The sequence below is a fragment of the Dendrobates tinctorius genome, unplaced genomic scaffold (genome assembly GCF_039654945.1).
Source record: "Dendrobates tinctorius isolate UK_male_01 unplaced genomic scaffold, ASM3965494v1 ptg000020l, whole genome shotgun sequence".
Classification (NCBI taxonomy): domain Eukaryota; kingdom Metazoa; phylum Chordata; class Amphibia; order Anura; family Dendrobatidae; genus Dendrobates; species Dendrobates tinctorius.
Genome location: NW_027361688.1, coordinates 54,157,575 through 54,183,008, shown reverse-complemented (window position 1 = coordinate 54,183,008; position 25,434 = coordinate 54,157,575). Strand labels below are relative to the sequence as shown.

At 41.3% G+C, this 25,434-nt stretch overlaps 1 protein-coding gene across 2 annotated transcripts in view; it reads right to left on the bottom strand.

Moving 5' to 3' along the window:
- Positions 1-1,303: 1,303 nt before the first annotated feature.
- Positions 1,304-25,434, bottom strand: part of HDAC3 (histone deacetylase 3) — a 91,918-nt gene continuing 67,787 nt past the window's right edge. For both annotated transcript variants that reach the window (XM_073568051.1, XM_073568052.1), the window contains 9 exons: positions 20,829-20,962; positions 14,311-14,391; positions 13,496-13,569; positions 12,120-12,184; positions 10,953-11,042; positions 4,704-4,762; positions 4,258-4,337; positions 3,514-3,671; positions 1,304-1,696 (listed from right to left, as the gene is read on the bottom strand). In XM_073568051.1, coding sequence (XP_073424152.1) covers positions 1,627-1,696; positions 3,514-3,671; positions 4,258-4,337; positions 4,704-4,762; positions 10,953-11,042; positions 12,120-12,184; positions 13,496-13,569; positions 14,311-14,391; positions 20,829-20,962 — 811 coding nt within the window. In that variant the 3' untranslated portion in view covers positions 1,304-1,626. The remainder of the gene's footprint in view (positions 1,697-3,513; positions 3,672-4,257; positions 4,338-4,703; positions 4,763-10,952; positions 11,043-12,119; positions 12,185-13,495; positions 13,570-14,310; positions 14,392-20,828; positions 20,963-25,434) is intronic.

Below are 25,434 nucleotides of genomic sequence, written 5' to 3'. Positions count from 1 at the left end.
TTGTGCATCTGAATTGATCAAAGTCCTCCAAATTTTCAGGGGTCTCGAACCCTGGCAAGCTCATCCTTCACTAGCTCTGAAAATCCATGTTGAAGTTGACTCCACTGGACAAGTAATTTCCATGAGGTATCGGTCACCAGCAACGGAATTCTGCTTTGTATAAAACTACGTCCTTGACGTAAATTTGGTTTCAGTAGTGGCAAAGCGATTTGGATCATCGAAAACTTGATCCACAAGCGTGATGAAAGTATTTGTTTTTGATGAGGTCACTGTTCCTTTTCGCTTAAGGCAGAGCCCTCATCTGTCAGAAGATTAATGATAAAGAGTATCTTTATCCTGTCACTGGTAAAAGAAGCAGGTTGCATTTGGAAGTAAATACAGCACTGGTTAAGAAATCCTTGGTAATGGTGACTATTCCAATTGAACTTTGCAGGCAGCGTTATGCCTAGGAGTAGCACAGCCAGTGAGAAGTCAGAGGTCGATACATGGGAAACAGCCGTACAATATAGAGGAGCAGCAGGTACCACAGTTACTAGGAAGCCAGAGGTTGATACACTGGAACCAGCAAGACAATAAGGAGCAGCAGGTAGCACAGTCCATGGGAAGCCAGAGGTCGGTAGAAGGGAAACAGCAGTACAATGTGGTGGAGCAGCAGGTAGCACAGCCAGTGGGAAGCCATAAGTTGATGTACTGCTGTTTCCAGTCTAATATAGAGGAGCAGCAGGTAGCACAGCCAGTGGAAGCCAGAGGAGGAAACATGGGAAACAGCAGTACAATATAGAAAAGCAGCAGTTATCAGAGTCAGTGGGAAGCCAGAGATTAGCAGAAAGGAAACAGCAGTACAATATGGAGTAGCAGGTAGCACTGTCAGTGGGAAGCCAAAAGTGGATATGGGAAACAGCAGTACATTGTAGAGGATCAGTAGTTAGCAAAGTCAGTGGGAAGGCAGAGGTCGGTACACAGGAAACAGCAGTCTAATATAGAGGAGCAGTAGCAGGTGAGAGCTAGACTAAAGCCTGGGAGCTCAGAAATCTCGCAAGGAAGGAAGTGCAAGGCCAGGCTTAAATAGGATGTCCAATGAAGAAATCACAGGATGGAGTCCATCAAAAACAACAGATACTGATAGGTGAAATAGTGAGGAGCTGTTCAGAATGCTAACTAGCTCAAAAGGGAAGAGCTGCCAACTGGTGCACAGGAATTCCCAGGTTCGAGCCCTGACATTAAAAGTATCCATTGAAACTGCCAATTACTGAAAAAACCAGGTGCTCCACAATAAATGTCCCATTCATTTAACAACAACAACTGAACCAATGATAGTAGGTTTTATCAAAACAATACAACTTGTTTTGGAAGAAAATAAAAATAACAATCCGTTGCTTCAATAAAAAGTTGAGTAAGTTTTCACGTTTGTTTTCTTCCATGACTTCAACTGAACATCCAAAACCAACCTTGACTAAGTCAAGAGAAGTCATTTTAAAATCCCATTAAAAAAACTAAAAATAATGTGCATCTTTGCTGGATAGCAAAAATTAATCTGGTCCAAAAATCTTTCTTTTTTTCTAAATAAAAAACTAACGACGCAAGGGCTCAAAAGTCTGATATATGTACAGCAACATATAGTCTGGCTTAAATCTCAACATCACTCTCCTTGTCATTGTCATGATCTCCATCATAGAATTCATTTGAGGCTTCAGGCCTAGAAGTAATGAAATAAAAGCATTAATGCAGTCATTTTCCTTTACTTCAAAAGTTCTATAGCAGTTATTTAGAGGGAGGAACATTTTGATGAAATTGTTTCACAATTTTCAGATGGAATCGTTTACAGATTCGAGATCCTCTGACCATTTTTGGTTCTGAGAGAACCTGCCTGTCTAACATGCTCTTTTTATAAACAATCATATGACTTAGATGAAAATTTACCCTCCAGATATTTTTTTTTTCAAATTATTATTAGTACCACTTATTTTTCAACCCTTTTGTTAACCCTGTCGCAAACTCTCTGAGATGTGTTGCCAACATCAATTTCTAAATGAGTTAATTTTTCCAAATGAAATGAACAAATTTCTAACTTTCAACATCTGGTATGTATTCTGTTGTAAATAAAACATGACTGTAACCAGGGCTTTGGAGACTGAGTTGGTGACATTTTGGTGGAGTCGGTTGGTATAAAATGGACCGACTTGTAAAATATGTAATAAATTGGATTCAGCAGTCCAGTGCAGGATGTGCTGTAAATTTTTTCATAAGAATTTGGGAAAGTTATGAAATGTCCTATAAATGTCTGTTCTGTTCCTGATAAGGATCTCAGCTTTCCTTTTAGTTGAGATGAATCTGTGCTGCACATTATGTACATGCTCAGTAGTGAGGCCGGGCTGTGGAGTCGTAGTGGAGATGAATCTGTGCTGCACTTTATGTACATGCTCAGTAGTGAGGCAGGGCTGTGGAGTCATAGTGGAGATGAATCTGTGCTGCACTTTATGTACATGCTCAGTAGTGAGGCCGGGCTGTGGAGTCGTAGTGGAGATGAATCTGTGCTGTACTTTATGTACATGCTCAGTAGTGAGGCAGGGCTGTGGAGTCGTAGTGGAGATGAATCTGTGCTGCACATTATGTACATGCTCAGTAGTGAGGCTGGGCTGTGGAGTCGTAGTGGAGATGAATCTGTGCTGCACTTTATGTACATGCTCAGTAGAGAGGCCGGGCTGTGGAGTCGCAGATGAGTTGAATCTGTGCTGTACTTTATGTACATGCTCAGTAGTGAGGCAGTGCTGTGGAGTTGTAGTTGGAAGTCAGGGAAAATGAGAAGTAGGTAGTTTGGCTTATCAGCTCCACAGCCCTGATTGTAACAGATTTCCAAATCACTGTTTTCTCGGTTTAGTTACATTTTATACAGCATCCCAATCTTTTGGAACTAGGACTGTAGATTAAGATATTTATAAATGAGATTGACAGAGCCAAGTTAAACAGACTGTTGATGATAACAATAGCAACATGCTTGTTCGTCAGATTAAATTATCTTTTGGCTTTGTTAAAAGATCATAGTTTTCGGCAGTATATTGCACAGGACAAAGGGCCGCTGACAACAATGGCAGCCTATGAGCACATACCATTTGGTATTTCAGTGTGCATCTGAAATGGGACATATATGGTCGCTTACCAATGTAGGTAATGCCGTTTTAGATTATCCAAAGAAATTATTTATAGAGTTGAGAAAAAAGATTTTTAGGACCCTGGTCCCGTGGCCTTGTCAGTAGTCCGTGGCCACAGTATAAGACTCCTACTAATCTTCTACCTGCCACAAGTTTCTGGTGCAACATTACGCTGTAATGATGATATTGTGCCAGGACTACTAATCAGGAAAGGCACCAAGGATGCCGCCACATAAATGGTGGTACGCAGGGCTCCAGTCTGGCGGCTATTAGACCAGGGTCCTAAGAATCCTTTTTGCTCAACTGTAATTATATGCAATTTAGTTACATTCAAACAACCCAACCGTAAAATACTGAAAAATACCTCGTGTAATTGTCCTCTGAACCTCTCTCCTCAGGATCTGGCTCATCTGTGCGGTCATAACTCAGAAGATCAGATGGGACGTCATGGATCTGGACGCTGGGAGCATGGTTCAACATCTTCAAGTTTTCAAAAATTGTCTGTCGAATTTGATCTAAGTACTGTAGTAAGAGAAAATGTTCGCTTTTTCAAATATTGCCAGATATGCTAAATGATACATAAAATACAATTATGCTTTATAAAAAAAAAAAAAAAAAAAAAAAAAAAATATGATAAAAACACAGAAAAAAAGCAGCCATATTTACCAACACCAGGGCACATCAATGCAATGCAAGATGCAGCAGAGCCCATGATAAAGGTGGGGACAGCACAGGTGCAAAAATGCTGGTGAAACAACAATTTACACACCTGCCGTTCAAGGAGGGGGTGGTGGCCCATTTTATGCCATGCACACAAAGGAGGATGTATAAGGCGTCAGTCACACAGATGAGTGTAGGGCACAGTGTCAGGCTTATAGCCTATTAATGACGGCCATACTATTAGATCAGGAGGGCTGCCCAACAATAAATAAGCACACCCCACAAAGACAGACACCCACATTCTCCAAGCCAACACTAAATGCATTATAAAAGACAAATGCTAGGCAGTGATGCACCATCCTGCAGATCAACAGCCTCTGCTGCTGGCCGGGGATACACCCATGAGGATCTATGCATATTCCTCTAGGGAGGGAAAGGCTCATATTACCTGTCTTGTGTTTTGATTTTCAATCCTAGTGCTGACATCAGGGTGGAGAGTGAAATCTGGTGCAAAATATTCAAAGTATTCTAAAGAGAAAAAAAACAAAAAACATTTCTACCTAGGCTCTATACAATAAAACATTGAAATAAGTTATGGATTCCTTCTTCTAATAAATGCATGGTCATATACATTTTCATAAAAATGCTCATCAATAACATGAGATCATCCTATCGGTACCTTTCTAGAAACAGTGAAGTGGCCATACATTAACTGCTCTTTCCATTGATTTCTATAGTTCTTAATACAGCCCAACATGAAGGAGCTTTTGATGGAGAAGGGTGCGGGTCCTAGATTTGGCTCAGTCATTTATCAGCCATGTCATATTCTGTGTATTTGCCATAAATATCAAAGAGAAGAAAGAGGAGACAAAATGACAACTGATCAGCACTTACCACTATAAGGCAACTCTTCACTAATTGTTTCATCTACCAGCAAAGAGGTTTCATAAGTCCTGTAATACATAAGAACTAATCCAGTGGCTGAAGAATTATCATACATTCAGAGGAGCTGCACAAGGGGTGGGATTACTGTTCTTGCATTATACAGTCCCCATCATTCAGTACACATACAATACAATGGGTACGAAAAGTATTCAGACCGCTTTAAATTTTTCACCGTTTCATTGCAGCCATTCGGTAAAATCAAAAAAGTTCATTTTTTTCTCATGAATGTACACTCTGCACTTCATCTTGACTGAAAAAAAAAACAAATGTAGAAATTTTTGCAAATTAAACAAAAACTGAAATATCACATGGTCATAAGTATTCAGACCCTTTGCTCAGTATTGAGTAGAAGCACCCTTTTGAGTTAGTACAGCCATGAGTCTTCTTGGGAATGATGCAACAAGTTTTTCACACCTGGATTTGGGGATCCTCTGCCATTCTTCCTCGCAGATCCTCTCCAGTTCCGTCAGGTTGGATGGTGAACGCTGGTGGACAGCCATTTTGAGGTCTCTTCAGAGATGCTCAATTGGGTTTAGGTCAGGGCTCTGGTTGGGCTAGTCAAGAATGGTCACAGAGTTGTTCTGAAACCACTCCTTTGTTATTTTAGCTGTGTGCTTAGTGTCATGGTCATGTTGGAAGGTGAACCTTCGGCCAAGTCTGAGGTCCAGAGCACTCTGGAAGAGGTTTTCATCCAGGATACCTCTGCACTTGGCAGCATTCACGTTTCTTTCAATTGCAACTAGTCATACCATCCCTGCAGCTCAAAAACACTCCCATAGCATGATGCTGCCACCACCATGTTTCAATGTTGGGATTGTATTGGGCAGGCGATGAGCAGTGCCTGGTTTTCTCTACACATACCGTTTAGAATTATCATCAAAAAGTTCTATCTTCGTCTCATCAGACCAGAGAATCTTATTTCTCAAAGTCTGGGAGTCCTTCATGTGTTTTTTTTTAGCAAACTATGTGGGCTTTCATATGTCGGGCACTGAGGAGAGGCTTCCGTCGGGCCACTTTGCCATAAAGGCCTGATTGGAAGATGGTTGCAGTGATAGTTGAGTTTGTGGAACTTTCTTCCATCTCCCTACTGCATCTGTGGAGCTCAGCCACAGTGATCTTGGGGTTCTTCTTTACCTCTCTCACCAAGGCTCTTCTCCCACGATTGCTCAGTTTGCTGGACGGCCAGGTCTGGGAAGACTTCTGGTCGTCACAAACTTCTTCCATTTAAGGATTATGGAGGCCACTGTGCTCTTAGAAACCTTGACTACTGCAGAAATTCTTTTGTAACCTTGGCCAGATCTGTGCCTTGCCACAATTCTGTCTCTGAGCTCCTGGGCCAGTTCCGTTGACCTCATGATTCTCATTTGGTCTGACATGCACTGTGAGGTCTTATATAGACAGGTGTGTACCTTTACAAATCAAGTCCTATCAGTTTAATTAAACACAGCTGGACTCAAATGAAGGAGTAGAACCATCTCAAGGACGATCACAAGGAAATGGACAGCATGTGACTTAAATATGAGTGTCTGAGCAAAGGGTTTGAATACTTATGACTAAGTGATATTTCAGTTTTTCTTTTTTAGTAAATTTGCAAAAATTTCTAATTTGTTTTTTTTTTCAGTCAAGATGGGGTGCAGAGTGTACATTAATGAGGAAAAAAATATTTTGAATTTACCAAATGGCTGCAAAGAAACAGAGTGAAAAATTTAAAGGGGTCTGAATACTTTCGTACCTACTGTATATCAGGCAAAGAAATAACCTGTGACCTAAAACGAGTCGGAGCACAATTCTTCTCTATTCTTGTTTCCAGATCTATAGTACTCACCTACAGGGATAAGTCACAACAAATCATCAGCAGTTGCTACAATTTTACCCAAATTTTTTCTAATTTGTGCAACTGATACACTTTCCTGTGAAGTCCAAAGCTGATCACTTCCACATCGAAAGAGACTGGTTTGATGACATTACGACTCATTCAGCTTCTGTGTGCTATTCTGTTCTAATATTGATCTATAGTGCACACATCTCGGTATGTTTGAGAGTCAAAATTAGCACTTCTCACTTACACTAGCTTTGGTTGGCACTGGATAACTCAAAGGGGCTGTCCCATGGAAACAAGCCACCACCTATCCTGTGGAACACCTGCATGCGACCAATTTCAGACGTCAACTGAAAAAGACCTAAAGGAACTACATAATCACACTGCCGTAGAACACACTACAGAAAACCTTGACAGGAGGGAAATACAGGCTATTAAAAAATTACCAAATAATACAAATATTATTCACTCGTCGGACAAGGGGGAGTCTGTAGTGGTTGTAGATACAGAATTTTACAGAAAAACAGTAATTACTATTTTAGAGGACACAATTACATATGGTAAATTACTCCAAGATCCTACTAAATCATTTAAAGAGACATTACATAAAGTATATCACAAAAGTGAGTACACCCCTCACATTTTGTAAATATTTTATTATATCTTCATGGGACAACAATGAAGACATGACACTTTGATACAGTGTAGTCAGTGTACAGTGCAGTGTCAGCTTGAATAACAATGTTCCATGAAAATATTTACAAAAATGAGAAGGGTGTGCTCACTTTTATGATATACTGTAAGTTACTTCAATATGGTTTTGAACATGGTGCACTTACTAAAAAAAACTGAAATATTTATAATGTTGAAAATCTTGTGATGGCTATTTTTTACAGGTTGCCCAAGATCCATAAGGACATTTTTCCACCTCCACTGAAACATATTAGCTCAGGCATTGGGTCTCTCAATGAGAGATTCAATTTCTGGGTGGAATCCGTTTTCCAACCACTTGTTAGCATTATTCCTGGATTCTTGCGGGACAGTTGGGAAGTTTTGAGGACTTTGGATGGTGTGAAAATGTCTTTTTTTTACAGGTTATGTGGTAACTTTCTATTCCAGCATTACTTATCATCTAAAGACCTTCAGCAATTACACAATTTCTATTAATGTCAATCCGATATCTATTAGAACACTATTTTCTGTTCAATATCAAATTTTTTTTTTTTTTTTGCAGATTCAGGGAGCCCCCATGGGATTTAAACTTTCACCATCTTTTTTTCTCACAATAACCCATCATCTGAGGATTGCCTGCTCTGGTACGGGGTTGTATCATAGACGACATCCTGGTGGTGTGGTCTGGTGATGAAGCGACCATGGCTAAATTCATACAATACATAAATGATAACCATATTCATTTGAAATTGACTAATTCTTTGGCATCAAATACTATTTCCTTTTTGGACTTCTTGTTAATGGCAGATACTTTACAACACAAAGTTCATATCATCTACAGAAAAACTACTCTGCATTCACTTTCGAACATATCACCAGAAACAGGTTGAAACAAAGAGGACATAAAAAAAACAAAAACAAAAAATGCTAAAAAAAAAAAAAAAAAAAGTATAGGGTAATAAAAAATATTTATACATATGGATAAATCTCAAAATATTAACAAAAGCAAAAATACAAATATGACAGTGAATTTTGTTACTTCAAATAGCAACCAATCTAATTCCATCAAACAAATTATTAAAAATGATTTACCTGCACTTAATCAAGACGAAATTTTAGCCCAAATCCTCAGACAAGGCTTTCATTGCTAAAAGGGGCAGAAGATTGGGAGATTCTCTTTCTCCCAGTCTCTATGAAAGTAAACCCAGTTTGGCTAATACATGGCTGTCTCAGACAGTTTTTTTTTTTGTAATTCTTTTTAAATGCAGAGGAAATAAATGTAAAGTTTGTCAATATAATACCAAAACTAAATCTTTTATCAATAAAAATTCAGGACTATTGAAAATCAAGTCATTTATTAACAGTGACACCACAAATGTTGTGTATGCGACAGTATGCACACGGTGCTATTCAATGTACATCAGAAGTACAACTAATTGCAGAACATATAGCTAACATCAAAAAGTTAAAAAAAAAATGTCAATACCTCAGGTGCTGCAAAACATTTTTTATGAGTTACATGAAGGGAGTTTGGAAACATTTACCTTTTTCGGATTCGCTAGCATTAACAAACCCAAACAAGGAGGTGACTGGAGAAAAATTTGATTAAAAGATGAGGCATCACGGATAATGACATTAAATACCATGTCACTCTGTGGACTAAATCTTCATAATTAACTTATGTACAATTACTGAAACAGTTTACCATGTGAAATACGAACCAATTTATGTAATATTTTATATCTTGATATTTCAACCTGCTGATCAACCACACGTGTATATAATTATTAGATGATGTCACTGTGGGGAGTATATTTAATGGTTTTACATCTTTATCTTTGGGGCAGCCTGAAAAAGCTCAGCAAATGGAGCGACATTCCAAAGGGACTAAAAGTGGCCAGTTCTGTCAATGTGTGTAGGACCCAGAAGTAGGATCCCCACTCTGGATAGGTGATTACTTGTTTTCACTGGATAATTCCTTTAATAGATTTGTACATCTTACTCCAGACAGCTTCTGATCAAGAATTCATCCATATATAAAGCTATTTAATACATACATCTACAGTTGTGCTCAAAAGTTTACATACTCTGGCAGAATATTTGCTTTCCTGGCCTTTTTCCAGAGACTATGAATGATAACACCAAAACTTTTTCTCCATTCATGATTAGTGGTTGGGTGAAGCCATTTATTGTCAAACTACTCCGTTTTCTCTTTTTACATCATAATGACAACCCAAATCATCCAAATGCCCCTGATCAAAAGTTCACATACTCTGGTGATTTTGGCCTGATAACATGCTCAGAAGTTGACACAAATGGGTTTGAATGGCTACTAAAGGTAACATCCTCACCAGTGACCTGTTTGCTTGTAATCAGTGGGTGTGCATAAAAGCTGAGTGAATTTCTGGGATCTTGCATCTTTCATCCAGCCACTGACGTTTCTGTATTGAGAGTCATGGGGAAAACAAAAGAATTGTCATCGGATCTACAGGAAATGGTAGTTGAACTGTATAAAACAGGAAACGGATACAAAAAGATATCCAAGGAATTGATAATGCCAGTCTGCAGCGTTCAAACTGTGATTAACAAATGGAAAATCAGGTGCTGTAAAAAAAAAACTATGGTCAGGTAGACCAACAAAAATGTTGTCCACAACTGCCAGGAAAATTGTTTGGGATGCAAAGAAAACCCCCAAAATAACATCAGCTGAAATACAGGACTCTCTGAAAACAGGAGACACTTGAAGGAAAATGGGCTGCATGGTCAAGTCGCCTGAAGAAAGCCATTAATGTGCAAATGCCACAAAATGCAAAACAGCAGAGAGACAAGCCTCAAAACTTCTGAAACAAGGTAATTTGGAGAGATGAGACCAAAATTGAACTTTTTGGCCACAACCATAAACGTTACACTTGGAGAGAGGTCAACAAGGCCTATGATGAAAGGAACAACATTCCTACTATAAAGCAGTGAGGTGGAACACTGATGTTATGGGGATGTGTGAGCTACAAAAGCACAGGAAACTTGGTCAAAGTTGAAGGAAAGATGAATGCAGCACGTTATCAGCAAATACTGGAGGCAAATTTGCAATCATCAGCCCAGAAGCTGCTCATGGGATGTACTTGGACGTTCCAACATGACAACGATCCAAAACACCAGGCCAAGTCGACCTGTCATTGCCTACAGCAGAACAAAGTGAAGGTTCTGGTGTGGCCATCTTAATCTCCTGACCTCAATATCATCGAGCCACTCTGGGGTGATCTCAAGCGCGCAGTTCAAGCAAGACAGCCCAGGAATTTACAGGAACTGGAGGCTTTTTGCCAAGAAGAGTGGGCAGCTTTACCATCTGAGAAAATAAAGAACCTCATCCACAACTACCACAAAAGACTGCACGGTATTAAGAAATGGGGTATGTGAACTTTTGATCAGGGTCATTTGGATGTTTTGGTTTTCATTAGGATTTAAAAAGAGAAAACACAGTAGTTTGACAATAAATGGATTCACCCAATCACTAAAAATGAGTGGAGAAAAAGTTTTTGTGTTATCATTTTTATTCTCTGAAAAAAGGCCAAGAAAGCAAAAATTATGCTGGGGTATGTGAACTTTTGGGCACAACTGTATATAAAGCTATAGCTAATAGATATAATGATAATTAACTAGCTTAATGATTAGAGAAATATAGATTCTTTTTAAATCCTACAGATACTTACCAGCATCGTGCTACATTACGGACAGTGTAACCTCCTCCTCCTAGTACAAGCAGAGGAATATTAAAGCTCTTTACATACTGGACACAGTCACTATGGATAAAACACAGAAGCACAACATAACAAGAATCCATTTTTTATTTGTAAGACAGGTCAGATCATTAACTGGAGAACAACATTGCTGCATGTGTCTTTTGGACGGTGTTCAAATTAGGCGCCTGAAGTTTCAGACTGTCATATGTGGGATTAAGAGTTATACAGATGAAAAGCAGGGGGCACTGGATCACTACCTGCACCCCACTGCGAACAGGTAGTGGAAGCAGGTTATCTGATGAACAGCAGACATGGAGCGTGTATACAAAGTAATCATCAGGTAGCTGTCAATGTTGACTAACCGTTTGGGACAGGAGATGTGTCTTGAATGCCTCCACTGGCATGTAGGAGCATAAATACTTTCAACTTGTGCAGCCGCTCTGTCTGTACTCCATAGACAGCACAAGGTAAAAGAATATTTTATGTTTTTTTTTTAATAATTGTACAGAATTCATAGATATATCCATAATCAGGGAGCATAATCGCATCTGTGGGTAAAATTTGCAAGGTTTTGTAGTTTACAACCCACAGGAGCCAATACCTCCCTTAATTAGGATTATATTCATGTGTGGCATGTATAGAATTGCTGAAGGATGTTCAAATTACGGCCATATTGTTTCTCTAGATATCACAGCAGAAAGGAGGGCTAGAACTGGATTGGAACAGAACCTAATCAGCCATCCTCCTCTTACTGCAGCAGAGAAAGGAGTGAGGGGTTTTAGGAGACCTTTTATAACATGTGATCTAAGGAATATCCATGTCAGACCCCAGAAGAAACAAGGTTTGGATTACCGACTCCACAGCCTTGCAGACCCTTTGCCTAATCTTTTCATGAATTATTTGTTAATAAAGATATTTTTTAACAATTTTGATACATTGATTTTATCTACTCACGTTTGCTGGATCCCCTACTATGCTAACTCACAAGTGAGCAGATAAAATCAATGTATATACCAAAAATTGTTCATATCGTCATTACTGTACATTCCACAAAAAAGTTCCATATTCACATACAACCTGGTGTGAGCACGTTTCTGTATTCATACCGAACAGAAACAAGTTATTTGTGCAGCTTACCCATGTCCTCTTATACTCAGGTTAAAACATCCAAGTCTGTCACATCCCAGGGAGTCAGCACCACACTGAAAAGTGAGCAAGAAGTACTCAGATTGTAAGAAAATCATTTTTAGAGGAACACGTAGCTAGCTGATGGCTATACTATTGCTAGCTATGATGCTCATTATACAAGACCAAAAAATACAGCTTGGATTGTGACCAAGTGCAAGAATGTATAAATGTGCGGCATAAGAATTATTACCTTTTATAGAGAAATAGTAATACAAAAAGCAAAACACCTTGAGGAAAATTAATTTAGAGGTGGATGCGAATAGAACAATCACTCGAGAAGGACACCATGGTCGATAAATGGAAAGAAAAAGGCGAAGAGGAAGACCAGCAAACTAATGACTTAATACTATCAAAATAACGGCGGCGCAGAACGGTGATCTTCCTACAGATTATTCATCCATAAAGTCACCATAGCTTGAGATCAACCTGAAAGCCGCTTAAAAAAATAAATAAAAGGCTATTGCTCTAGAGAACATGCTGCGAGGGGTCAATAAGCAGCCACAACTACAGGGGACGCATAACATCTTTATTCCCTCCATGACAGGGTGATTTTCATTTTTCCCTCCCCTTATTCCAAGAAGCCATAACTTTTATATGTTTCAGCCGACAAAGGTGTACGAGTGCTTGTTTTTTGAAGGACGAGTTGCACTTTTGAAAGCAATTCATTTTGACATTATATATACAAGAAAATGGGTTAAATATTCCAAGTGTCAGTGGTTTTTGTTTTGCGTTCATTGTGCAGTAAAATTGCCTGACAATATGACTCTACAGTCTGGGGTGATTGCAGTGACATCAAACATGTAAAGTATTTTATTCTTTTTATTTTGGTGGTTAAAACTTTTTTAAAAAACATTGTAAAAAATAAGATACCAGTAACATTTTCAGATCACTGTAGCTGGGCGATTTACTTTGTTTTCTGTGTGGCTAGGTGTCTTTTTTATAGAAAGCATATGGAGTGCATAAGGCATTTTGATATAAATTAATCTTATATTGCGACAGATCGGACTTTTATGGATACAGTAATAACAAATACATATATATTTTCAATTTATTTTTAATGGGGGAAAGGGATGACAATCAAATTTGTATATTCTTTTCGTGTATTTCTATATACATTTTCTACTTACACTATTTTTTAGTCCCCAGGAGAACTTGTGCTCATATGATCACTGGCTCCATTTCCTACAATATATGTGACATAGGTATCTATAGGTGCAGCATACTGCAGTCTCATTGCTGTGACTGGTACATCCTGCATCTAATGGGAAACTCAACGTGAATTCACTATAATTCCACCAAGCCGGTGTGACGTGTGCAGTCATTACCTGTAGAACAATGCAGGTTGGCTGATAGAAATCCACCACTTGTTTAATCACCGGCTGGAAGAGATGTCTGTAACCTTTGAATACAAAGAGAAAAAAAAGCATTATATAGATGAGACTGAGTAATGCACTAACTAAACATTAGACATATAACCCTACTACATGGACAAACAGGTGGGAATATTCACACAAGACATCCAGGGTCCCCCATACTCCCCCCCTCCCACAAAGGGACAGACTTGCCCAAAGAAACTGATAAGACTCAAACTTATTTTTGAATTTGAAAATGAAGGTGTCATCTGTTCTCCAAGTATTTTTTGTAAATGAAGCACCGGGTGTGTTAAGGCCCCGTCTCACATAACGAGATCACTGTTGCGTCACCGATTTTTTTTTTGTGATGCAACAGCGATCTCGCCATCAATCTTGCTACGTGTGACACATAGCGGCGACCGCCCCCCCCCCCCCCCCGCTGGATATCGCTGATCGTGTGCTAATGTCCCAGGCCATTTTCTGATCGCTGGCGTCCCGCTGGCCAGCGTGCATCACTGTGTTTGACGCCGACGAGCGACCTCGTTGGCGACGCAGAACTCAGGGACGCAGGCGGGAATCGTCAGAATAGCTGCTGTGTGACACGGTACCAACGACCGCCGGATCGTTGCTGGGTCGTTGAGTAGATCTGTCTGTTTGACAGCTTACTAGCCACCATTTAGCGACGCACCAGCGATCCTTACCAGGTCGTATCGTTGTCCGGATCGCTGGTGCATCGCTTAGTGTAACGGTACCCTAATTCACCCAATATTCATCTTGTGAGTGCTTACTTTGGTCATCAATGCCATCTCTTAATGGGACGTTCAAACAGTAATACCTCCCACTTTCAGCTCCAACTTCATACATGTCACCTGAAACAAGACAAAGGGTTAAATAATAGAAGGTTAAGCTGTGCCTGTCATTTGGCTGCCAATGTAACATAAAACACACAGTCCCACATAGCACATGATCATCTGAGCTGTTTTTAAGTAGAAGCGCTCTTTTGTATTTCTCTGTGCTGGCTGACCTGTAGCAGTGTGCAATCCTGATTTCCTTTCCTTTACTTCCCACAATGCATTGAATTGTAGTAATGTAGTGTATCGCAGCGGGAAAGCTGGGTTATAGTGGCTGATGCAGAGTTAGCAAAGCTGTACCCCAGCTTTCTCACTGCATAGAGCACAATAGTGGAGGAGAGAAGGGAAGAGCTGCACTGCTGATCTGCCATGAGAAGCAAGTTAAATAAAAACAAGGAGGGAAAAGTTTAGCAGCGTTCACACTGCGCGTGTCAGGATGTCCTGTATGACACTGTCTAATAGTCAGGAGAAGTATCAAGCTGGGAAGGACATGTCTCAACCTTTTGCAATCCATCCTGCTTGTCTGTAACTACACATGGATTAATCTTGACAACAGGCAGTGAAAAAAAATACTTAGAAGGGAGAATCTTAATATCCATCATTTTAGGGAAGTTTGGCTTTTTTTTGGTAATGAAAGTATAACAATTTTAAATATTGTCTACATTAGAAATCTAATTCGCAATTGCTTGTTGAAGAGACACTGACAATTTAATATAGTGCATGTGGAAAGCCAAGTGAAAGAACTAGCCAAACAAGTCACATGGACCTGCTGAATTTAATGGGATTGGTAAACAATGTTTATGGGGTAAATGAGAAATAGCCGTCAGGTTTCATAGCTCATTTGGCTTGGGAAACTAATAAATCCAACTAATGTAATCCAAAGATTATCAATAAGCAGAAAACATTTCTATCAAAAAGTAGCAAGTCCTCTATAATCACCTAAAAGCCCAAAGTACAACTGTCAGACCATCCTATTGTGCTGCATGGGAAAAATAATTGGGTAAATCTTTCGAGGACTCGCAATTGACTAAATGTTTTCAATTTGCTCACAAAACCTCCACTGCAACTCAAGAGACATACTTTAAGATTCTCATCAGACGGTACCTGGTTCCTGTATTACTTTATAAGTGGCTTCCCGCAGTATCAGATAGATGATGGAGATGTGGGGTTGAGGAGGGGACGATGATATACATTTGGTGGAGCTGTCCCATAGTAAGAGGTTTCTGGACACAGGTAAATCAAACTATTCAAAAAAATAACTAGCTTCTCTGTAATAATAATAATCTTTATTTATATAGCGCCAACATATTCCGCAGTGCTTTACAGTTTAAGGCTATGTACCCACGTATGTTTTTTTCTGCAGACTCCTTCCCAGGAAAAATGCGCGATTTTTGCGGGTTTTAACAGGAGCATCCTCCTGCTCATAGAATATAGTTAGAAATGCGGATTTTCCCGTGAAATTAATGAGCATGCTGCGTTTTTTACCGAGATGCGTTTTTTTCACGGAAAAAAACGCATCAATGTGCACAAAAAGTGCGGAATTCATTAAAAATAATGGGATGCTTCTTGTAAGTGTTTTTTAAGCGTTTTTGCCAGTAAAAACGCTTACGTGGGTACACAGCCTAACGGTTTCAAATCACAAGTCATAAGTAACAACGTTAACAATACAATAATTAAAGCAAAATGAGACGACCCTGCTCGTGAGAGCTTACAATCTACAATGAGGTGGGGGAGATACAAAGTACAGGTGTGTATTTACAATGATGTATTTACAATGATGGTCCAGCCATCTTGAGGCAGTGAGGGATGGATGGAGATAGTGAATGGGCTACACATGCACATTTACATAGAATGACTGATTAGTGAACGTGACAGGCCGCTCTGAACAAATGTGTTTTGAGGGAGCGCCTGAAACTATGCAAATTATCGATAGTCCTAATTTCTTGGGGTAGAGCATTCCAGAGGATAGGCGCAGCGCGGGAGAAGTCTTGGAGTCGGGAGTGGGAGGAACGGATTAGTGCGGAGGTTAGTCGAAAGTCGCTTGCAGAGGGCAGTGGTCGGTTAGGCCGATAGACAGAAATGAGGGAGGAGATGTAGGCGGCTGCTGCACTGTGGAGAGCTTTGTGGGTGAGAACAAGTACTTTGAATTGGATCCTATAATGAATGGGCAGCCAATGTAAGGACTGGCAAAGAGCGGACGTGTCAGAGTACCGATTAGCCAGATAGATGACTCTAGCTGCTGCATTAAGTATGGACTGGAGAGGGGATAGTTGAGTAAAGGGGAGGCCAATTAATAGAGCGTTGCAACAGTCCAGGCGGGAGTGGATCAATGCTACAGTGAGGGTTTTTGTTTCCATCCATGGTGAGAAAAGGGCGGATTCTAGAGATATTCTTTACGTGTAAGCGGCAAGAGATTGTATATGGGATGTAAAGGAGAGATTGGTGTTAATCATAACACCCAGACAGCGCACTTGCTGCCGTGGTGTTATTGTGATGCCACCCACGGAGAGGGAAATGTCAGATTTAGGGAGGTTAGTAGACGGCGGGAGCAGAAGTAGTTCAGTTTTGGAGAGGTTGAGTTTCAGATAGGGAGCGGACATGATGTTGGAGACTGCGGACAGACAGTCACTGGCGTTCTGTAGTACAGCGGGTGTAAGGTCGGGGGATGACATATATAGTTGTGAGTCATCAGCATAAAGATGGTACTGAAAGCCAAATCTGCTGATGGTCTGTCCAATTGGGGCAGTGTAGAGAGAGAAGAGAAGGGTGCCAAGGACTGAGCCCTGAGGTACCCCGACAGCGAGAGGAAGAGGAGATGACGTGGAGCCAGAGAACAAAACACTGAAGGAGCGGTCTCTATACCCGACGCTCCTTAATCTATTTATGATCCCAACTAGTTTCACCAGATACATAAGCTACCTTAGGCTAGGTTCACATTTGCGATTTAGTCCGCAGCGTTTGATGCGCATACATCCGCATGTGTCCTGCGTACCCATCTTTAACATGGGGTACGCAGTGACAGGCCTTTGTATGCGTTCGGGTGCGTTTGTGTACGGTTGCGTGTTTTTGCGATATGCAGCAGGGCGTGACGAACGCATCTTGTTGCATTTTTTGAGGCATCAAATATCTGCAGTTATCCGCAAGCGGATGACTGTGGATGGCGTGCGTAAACAAAACACATTACTGGCTATGGAAACACAAGTGTACGCAACTACATGCATACGCATTGCGTTTGCATACGTAAGAATTTACATAAGACACGCCCATTGGGCATGGCTTGTGTAAATTCAAAAATTCGCCAGGAGATAGCATTTGCCTATCGTCCACAACCACAAACGCATGCATGCGTTTTTGCATGCGTTTGCAGTCGCGGACGATACGCTGCGGGCTCAACCGCAAATGTGAACCTAGCCTTATACAGGCTGCTATGAATAAGGGTATGTGCACACGTTGCGGATTGTGCTGTGGATTTTTACTCGCAGATTTGGCTAAATCCGCAGGTCCAATGACCTGCATTTTACCTGCGGATTTAGTGCGGATTAGCCTGCGGTTTTCCCCCGCGTTTTGACACCTGGCAATGGAGACAGAGTCAAACAGCTGCGGAATCCGCACAAAGAATTGACATGCTGCGGATTTAAAAAATCTGCAGCATGTGCACTGCGTTTTTCAGTTTCCATTGACTATAAATGTACTGAACACTGCAGCAGAAACGGGGCCGGATCCGCAGCAGAATCCGCAACGTGTGTGCACACCCTAACATTCCTAGTCACTGGAAGAGTACTTCTCCACCTACTCTGGATGAGTGTTTCTCTGAAGTATCCCTTCTAAATAGGATGGAACATTTGATTGCCCAATCCCCCACTGACTGTGATTGATGCTGTGAGACTTGGGTAGACTGGAATGAATTCCAGAAATCAGATATGCCTGCCAAAATTAGCAAGTAAAGGGAATGAGAAAAAGTTTTTAATTTCGCCTCTCCATTATGGTGATATCAGCAATGAAAGTACCGTATATAAGCTGAATTTTTCAGCACTTTTTTTGTGCCGCATACGACCCCCTCGGCTTATACACGAATCAATTGTCCCAGAGGGCCGGAGGGGGAGCGGCGGCGAAGTGGGTCACAAGAGGCAGAAGCCGGCGGCTGCGGCTGTAAATGCACCCGCAGCTAAAGAGAAATGAATATTAATTTCTCTTATATCGCCAAAAGTGACACTCGCAGCCGCCGGCTTCCAGAAGACATCCTACTCACCTTCCTGCGGCGCCCTTGCTGCATCTTGTTGGTTCCGGCGCCAGAAGCATTTCCATTTCACATGGCCCCGCTCATTAAGGTAATAAATATGCACGCCTCTCCACTCCCATAGGTGTGGAGTGAATAATCATTACCTTAATGAGCATATGTCTTGTGGTCGCTCCACAGGAGCAGCTGCGGGAGCCGGAACGAGATGCATCGAGGCATGCAGGAAAGCGAGTAGAATGTTTGTTTTTTAATCGGAAACATGCATACAAGGATAGAGGATAAGGGGCCATGCATACAAGGACAGCGATGGGGGAGTCATGCATACAAGGACAGGTACTGGGGAGTCATGCATACAAGGGCAGGGACTGGGGAGCCATGCATACAAGGGCAGGGACTGGGGAGCCATGCATACAAGGGCAGGGACTGGGGAGCCATGCATACAAGGGCAGGGACTGGGGAGCCATGCATACAAGGGCAGGGACTGGGGAGCCATGCATACAAGGGCAGGGACTGGGGAGCCATGCATACAAGGGCAGGGACTGGGGAGCCATGCACACCAAGACAGGGGGAGCCACGTATACCAGGACAGCAATTGGGGAGCCATGCATACAAGGATAGGGATGAGGGGACAATGCATACCCGGCTTATACTTGAGTCAACAAACTTACCCAGTTTTGTGAGGCAAAATTAGATGCCTTGGCTTATATTTGGTTCGGCTTATACTTGAGCATATAAGGTATTATTATTTAGCACTTAATAAGTTAACACCGACTTGGACTAAAAACAAAAAGCCTGACAGTTACTTCTCCCCCGGTTAGTTGATTACCAATTTAAGCAAACAGCAATACTGAAAGAAAAGAAGAACACAAGCTCCCATAGCTTACATCAGGTTTCTCAGTGTGTGATATGCAATGATACAGCTCTAATCTCCTGGTCTAGCCTCCTCCATAAGTTAGTGTGTGTGAAGGGGCAGTGCAGCTGAATTTAGCCACGTCACATTACAAACCAGTCTATCAGGTCTCCAGTTTGCCAAGTATGTCAGTAATCACACTAATGTCTGTTGTGCGCAAATAACTTGCTAGCACTCTCCAGTGAGATCAGGCTGTCATTGTCTCTCACAGAGAAGCAGTCTGTTCTGGACTACTAGTGAGAGATATGACAGCCTGCTCTGCTCTCACGGAAGAGATTACAAGTTGAGCACAACTGACCTAAGTGTGAGGGCTCATTTAGACATCAGTGATTTTTCATTAGTGCTTGTTTGTAAAAACCAGGAGCGTCTCCAAAACACAGAACAAGTGTCAATCTTTCAATTATAGTGTTCCACTCCTGGTTTTGGCATTCAAACACTGATTAAAAATCACTGATGTCTGAATGAGCGCTAATACTGAAACAGAGTTCTCATCACTGCACAGGCAATGTGAAAGAGGGGTAGTACAGCAGAAGTGACAGAGCTATGAAAGGGGGAGAGTTGATAGAAGGGTTTGTAATGTGTCACAGCTAAACTCAACTGTGCTGGCCTACCACTTACAGGGGCCTTATCTGAAAGGTGTGAGTCATCTGTGCTTTTTAATCATAATAGAGTTTGGACCAGGAGATCAGAGCTGTGTCACTACATAACACTTACTGAGAAATGCGCTCTAAGCTTCAGCGTGCTTTTTTTTCCTTTGCGTGTTGCCACCTGCTTATGATTGGTCAGCATCGTAAAGGGAGAAGTACATGCTCAAGGTGAAACTGTTCGATAAGTTGTTTAACTCATTGGGTGCCAAATACGTTGATATCTAAAATTTCCGCAAGGGAGAGGCCAAATTAAAAACACAAAAAAACAAAAAAAAAAAACAAAACATTTTAGCCCACTCTGCAGCCACTATCACATTCAGTGTCCTGTTAAACAGGAACAATTTGATGAAAGATCCTCTTGAAAGCTGCTTTCAAACACTGAATTTTGATGAATTAGCTATGCTTTTAAACCCCCCCCCCCAAAAAGCACAGCTCCAATGACAATATTTAGTATTGTGGCTTGCATTCAAGCTTATAGTTTAAATGTTCTGTATGGTTTCAGATATAATCTCAGATATCATGGATGCTCAATCATGTATACTCTGAGACATCGGTTAAGTTTTCTTCATTCGGATCTATATTTAGCTCTTTCTATGGAATTTTTAATTTGTGTCGCCCCTCTGCTTTCACTCCCCGTCATACCCTATCATGGTTGCCTTACCTGTGCCAGGAAAAAAATAGTTTCCATATTTGTGAAAAGAGACAGTCATAACACGGTCAGTGAGGTAAAATGCTTCCTGCACGCCATCTCCATGATGAATGTCAATGTCTATATAGAGAACCCGTGGGTGATATCTGAAAAACATTTTATTGACACATAATAATTACAATTGATAATAAAGTACCCCAATGTGATGCAGTATTAGAAAATTTTCACACATTTTTTTTACATGGATTTTGAAACAGATTCTACTTCATATCTAGAAAAAATAAAATAAACAATTCTTTATAGTCCGCCCTCACCCGCCTAGGTACACAGCATCTCATCAATAGCAGCTGCCATCTCCTAGCTCAGTAATGGCAGAGTCTGTTTTCACTAACTATAGATTGTAGCTCAGAATTGAGAATATTGAACATGACTGATCAATTCTGACAGAGGAAGAAGCATTTTTCTTATCATATATTTTACAAAGTGACTTATATTCATGTGTACTATTGATTTGTGAAATAAAAACAACAGTTACACTTGAAGTTCTGTCTTAAGAATGTGAAATGCTGCTTGATGGGGTTGAGATCTTGTGACTTGACTCGGCCATTGTAGAATATTCCATTTCTTTGCCTTAAACTCCTGGGTTGCTTTCACAGCATGTTTTGGGTGAGGGGTCCGTCTGGACTGTGATGTGCCGTCCAATCAGCCTTGCTGCATTGGGTTTAATCTAAGCAGAAAAGTATAGCCCTGCACACGTCAGAATTCATCCGTCTGCTTCTATCTTCAGTCACATGATGAATAAAACACTAGTGACCAAATGTCATTGGCAGCCATGCATGCTCATACCATCACACTGCCTCCACCATGTTTTACAGAGGATGTGCTGTGCTGTTCAAGGTCTTCTCCATATTTTCTTCTTCACATCATTACAGGTTGATCTTCGTTTCACCTGTCTACGGAATGCTTTTTACAGAACTGGGCTGGTTTGTTTAGATGTTTTAAAAATTTTGGTCAAAGTCTAATCTGGTTTACTTTTAAGGTTGATAAAGGGTTTTCACCTTGTGGTGAGCCCTCTGTATTTGCTTTCATGATGTCTTCTGTTTATGGTAGTCTAAGGGTACCGTCACACTTGGCGATGCAACAGCGATCCCGACAACGATATGACCTAGTAGGGATCGCTGGTGCGTCGCTACGTAGTCGCTGGTGAGATGTCAAACAGTCAGATCTCACCAGCGACGCAGCAATGATACGAAACGATACGACGGTCGTTGGGACCCTGTCTCTCAGACCTGTAGTATTGAGGTCGGTCGTCGTTGTCCCTGTCAGACACAGCGATGCATGCTGGCCTGCGGGACACCAGCGATCAAAAAACAGCCCAGGACATTCGAGCACGATCAGCGATATCACAGCAGGGGCCTGGTCGCTGCTAAGTGTCACACGTAACGAGATCGCAGGCGAGATCGCTGTTGCGTCACCGATTTTGTGAGACGGGGGCTTTAGATACAGAAACACCTACTTCCAGGAGAGTGTTGTTCACTTGAATCATAGAATGTTAGAGTTGGAAGGGACCTCCAGGTTCATCATGTCTAACCCCCTGCTCAATGCAGGATCCACTAAACCATCTAGGACAGATGTCTGTCCAGATCTGTTTGAAGACTTCCATTGAAGGAGAACTTGCCACCTCTCTTGGCAGCCTGTTCCACCCATTGATCAGCCTCACTATTAAACAGTTTTTTCTAATATCTAATCTGTATCTTCTCCCTCAGTTTCATTCCATTGCTTCTTGTATTTCCATTTGCAAATGACAAGCAAGTACACTGTGACATCCATTTAGCTATTTGGAGACAGCGGTTACGTCTCCACGAAGCTTTTTTTTTTTTTTTTTTTAAACATTCCTAGATACTTTAGCCATTCCTCATAGGACATACTTTGCAATCTGCTCATTAACCTGGTTGCTCTTCTTTTACCTTGCTCCAGTTTTCAATGTCTGTTGTGATGCCCAAAACTGGACACAATATTCCAGCTGAGGTCTGACCAAAGAGGAGTAGAGGGGATAGTTAATTCACGTGAACTAAACTCTATCCTTCTCTTAATACAACCTAGAACTGCGTTTGCCTTTTCCACTGCTGCGTCACACTGTTGACTCGTGTGCAGTCTGTGATCGATTAGTATACTATATACAAGTCTTTTTCACATGTGCTGTTACTTAGTTCTATTACTCCCATTCTGTAGATACCATACTATTATAAGTCGCTGCCCATTGTTTAAGCTTTACTAGATTCTTGGGAATCCTCCCTCTTCTACTCTAGTGTTAGCCATCACTCCTAGCTTTCCATTGTCTCTAAATTTAATTAGTTTACCTTCATTTCCCTTATCTAGATCATTTATAAAAATGTTGAACAACACTGGAGCCAGGACAGAGCCTTGTTGTACCCCACTTGAAACACTCTTTCAATTGGCTGTGCAACCTTTTATTACCACTCCTTGAGTATGATCACTGAGCCAGTTATGAATCCTCTATCTTTAGCCTTAGCTTAGCTGGATATTGTGACAGGGTTTTTCTTCACCATACAATAGACTCTGCGATCATTATCACGGTTGATTCCATAAATGTCAAGGCCATTTTCAGTTCCCAAGATCACCAGTGTGTTCTTTTTTTGCAGTGTGTACCAAACTGTTGATTTGGCCACTCCTAACATTTCTGCTCTCTCTTTTTTCTTCCTCTTCCATTGAGTGCTTCTTTGACTGCATGTTGTGGGTTCACAGTGCGGCTTCCAAATGCAAATGTAACACATGGAATCAGCTCCAGATATTTACCTACTTAATTCTTGATGGATTAAAATGGATTAAAGTGCATATCTGGGACATTATAGAAAACAAAGAATGTACCTAAGCACCAACAGGTAGGTAATTGCAATTTACCTGCCTGTTGGTGTGCGGCATCTTTCTTCCCTGGCACAGAGTGGTCACAGACAGCTTCTGCCAGGAATTCAGAAGTCTCTGCTGACATCACGTCTACAGAACGGTGGCTTCTTTTCCGCTCTGCTATGTCGAAGGAGTTTCCGATGTTATAATAATAAATTTTATTTCTATAGCACCAACATATTCCGCAGCACTTTACATTTCAGAGAGGACTTGAACAGATGATAGACATTACAGCATAACAATAATCACATAGATCATAACCAAGAGGAATGAGGGCCCTGCTCGCAAGCTTACAGTCTGAGATTCTGATTGATAGCCAGATCCCCGCTGCCTGAGGGAGCTGGCTGCCAATCAGAATGATATTGGAAGTTACGCCCTGTCGCGCAAGCAGATGTGACCGAATCCCCGACAGGAGCGGTCTATGACCGCTCTGTGCCAGGGAAGAAAGGTGTCGCGCACAAAAGGTAGGTAAGTTGCAATTACCTGCTTGTTAATGCTTATGCATATTTTATGTTTTTCCATAAAGTCTAAGATATAACTTTTCAAGGGGAAATGGCCCATGCAGCCCATTAACAAGTACATCCATTAACCCCTTTACGACATTTGACATACCTATACGAACCCATTCCCCACCAATGATGCACAGTTACATCATGGCGATCATGCAGCCACAGTGTCTGAAGACATGGTGACTGCATGAAGATGCCTGCTGTACCTGACAGCATGGCTCCACGATTCGTCGCCACACCCCACCTATGATGGTTGGGTTTGTCCATACAATTCTGAACAGACAATCACATCAATTTCAATGTTTCAGCAAATTAAATTGTCTGAAATATTGATGTCCAGCTATGATCAGTGCTATAACAGCAGTTTGGAGACATCTGAAGCATGGACATTGTGCTGCAGATCTGCTGTGACTTGTGGTGCCACAGGCTATTTTAGACAGTGCCACCACTTCTGCTGCTGCCAACTGAAAAATAGAAGATTGTTGACTGGTTTCATTATTTTTTTTTATCAAATTCACACCAATCTCTCTCCTTCCCCCTAACCCATTTCCAACCCCCCCTTCTGTTGCTGAGCGCTGATAAGTACTTGATTACACGATTTTAGGAATTTTTTTTCTTTTGCACCACTTTTGTGAGTGCGTCCTGCAGCCGCTGAGTGATGATCAGTGACACACATCACTGATTGGCATGCGTGCTCACTTTTGGCTTAGGACATTTTTTTTCCTGTCCATTTTATTTTCCCCTGAGCATGCGTATTGTAGTCGCTGATCTGTAATGCATATCACTGATCGGCATCCGGTTGATCTCCTCACAAGAATCGCACTCTTCAACTTACTCTCGGCCAGAGCTACCGCAGCATGTGATACTGTGCAAAAAAACAGAGAGGCCTCCCTAATTCGCTATCTGGGCAGCTGCTCGGAAGGGGCAAGAGCAGAGCCTAATGTAGTGACAACATTCTGATAGTCAAGTATGAGGACGAGGAATGTCCTTTTCTTGACCACAATACATGGTAAAGGCAGCACCCCCACCCTCTCTACGAGTTAAATCTACACAGGTCCTCAAACCTGAGTATGCACTGGGGTACCAATAAGAACATGGGGGAGTTGATCTCTCTGATCTAGTCCTCCAACCCTACAGTGTCATGGAGAAAGCCAAGGTGTGGTACAAAAAGCTGGCTGTGCACA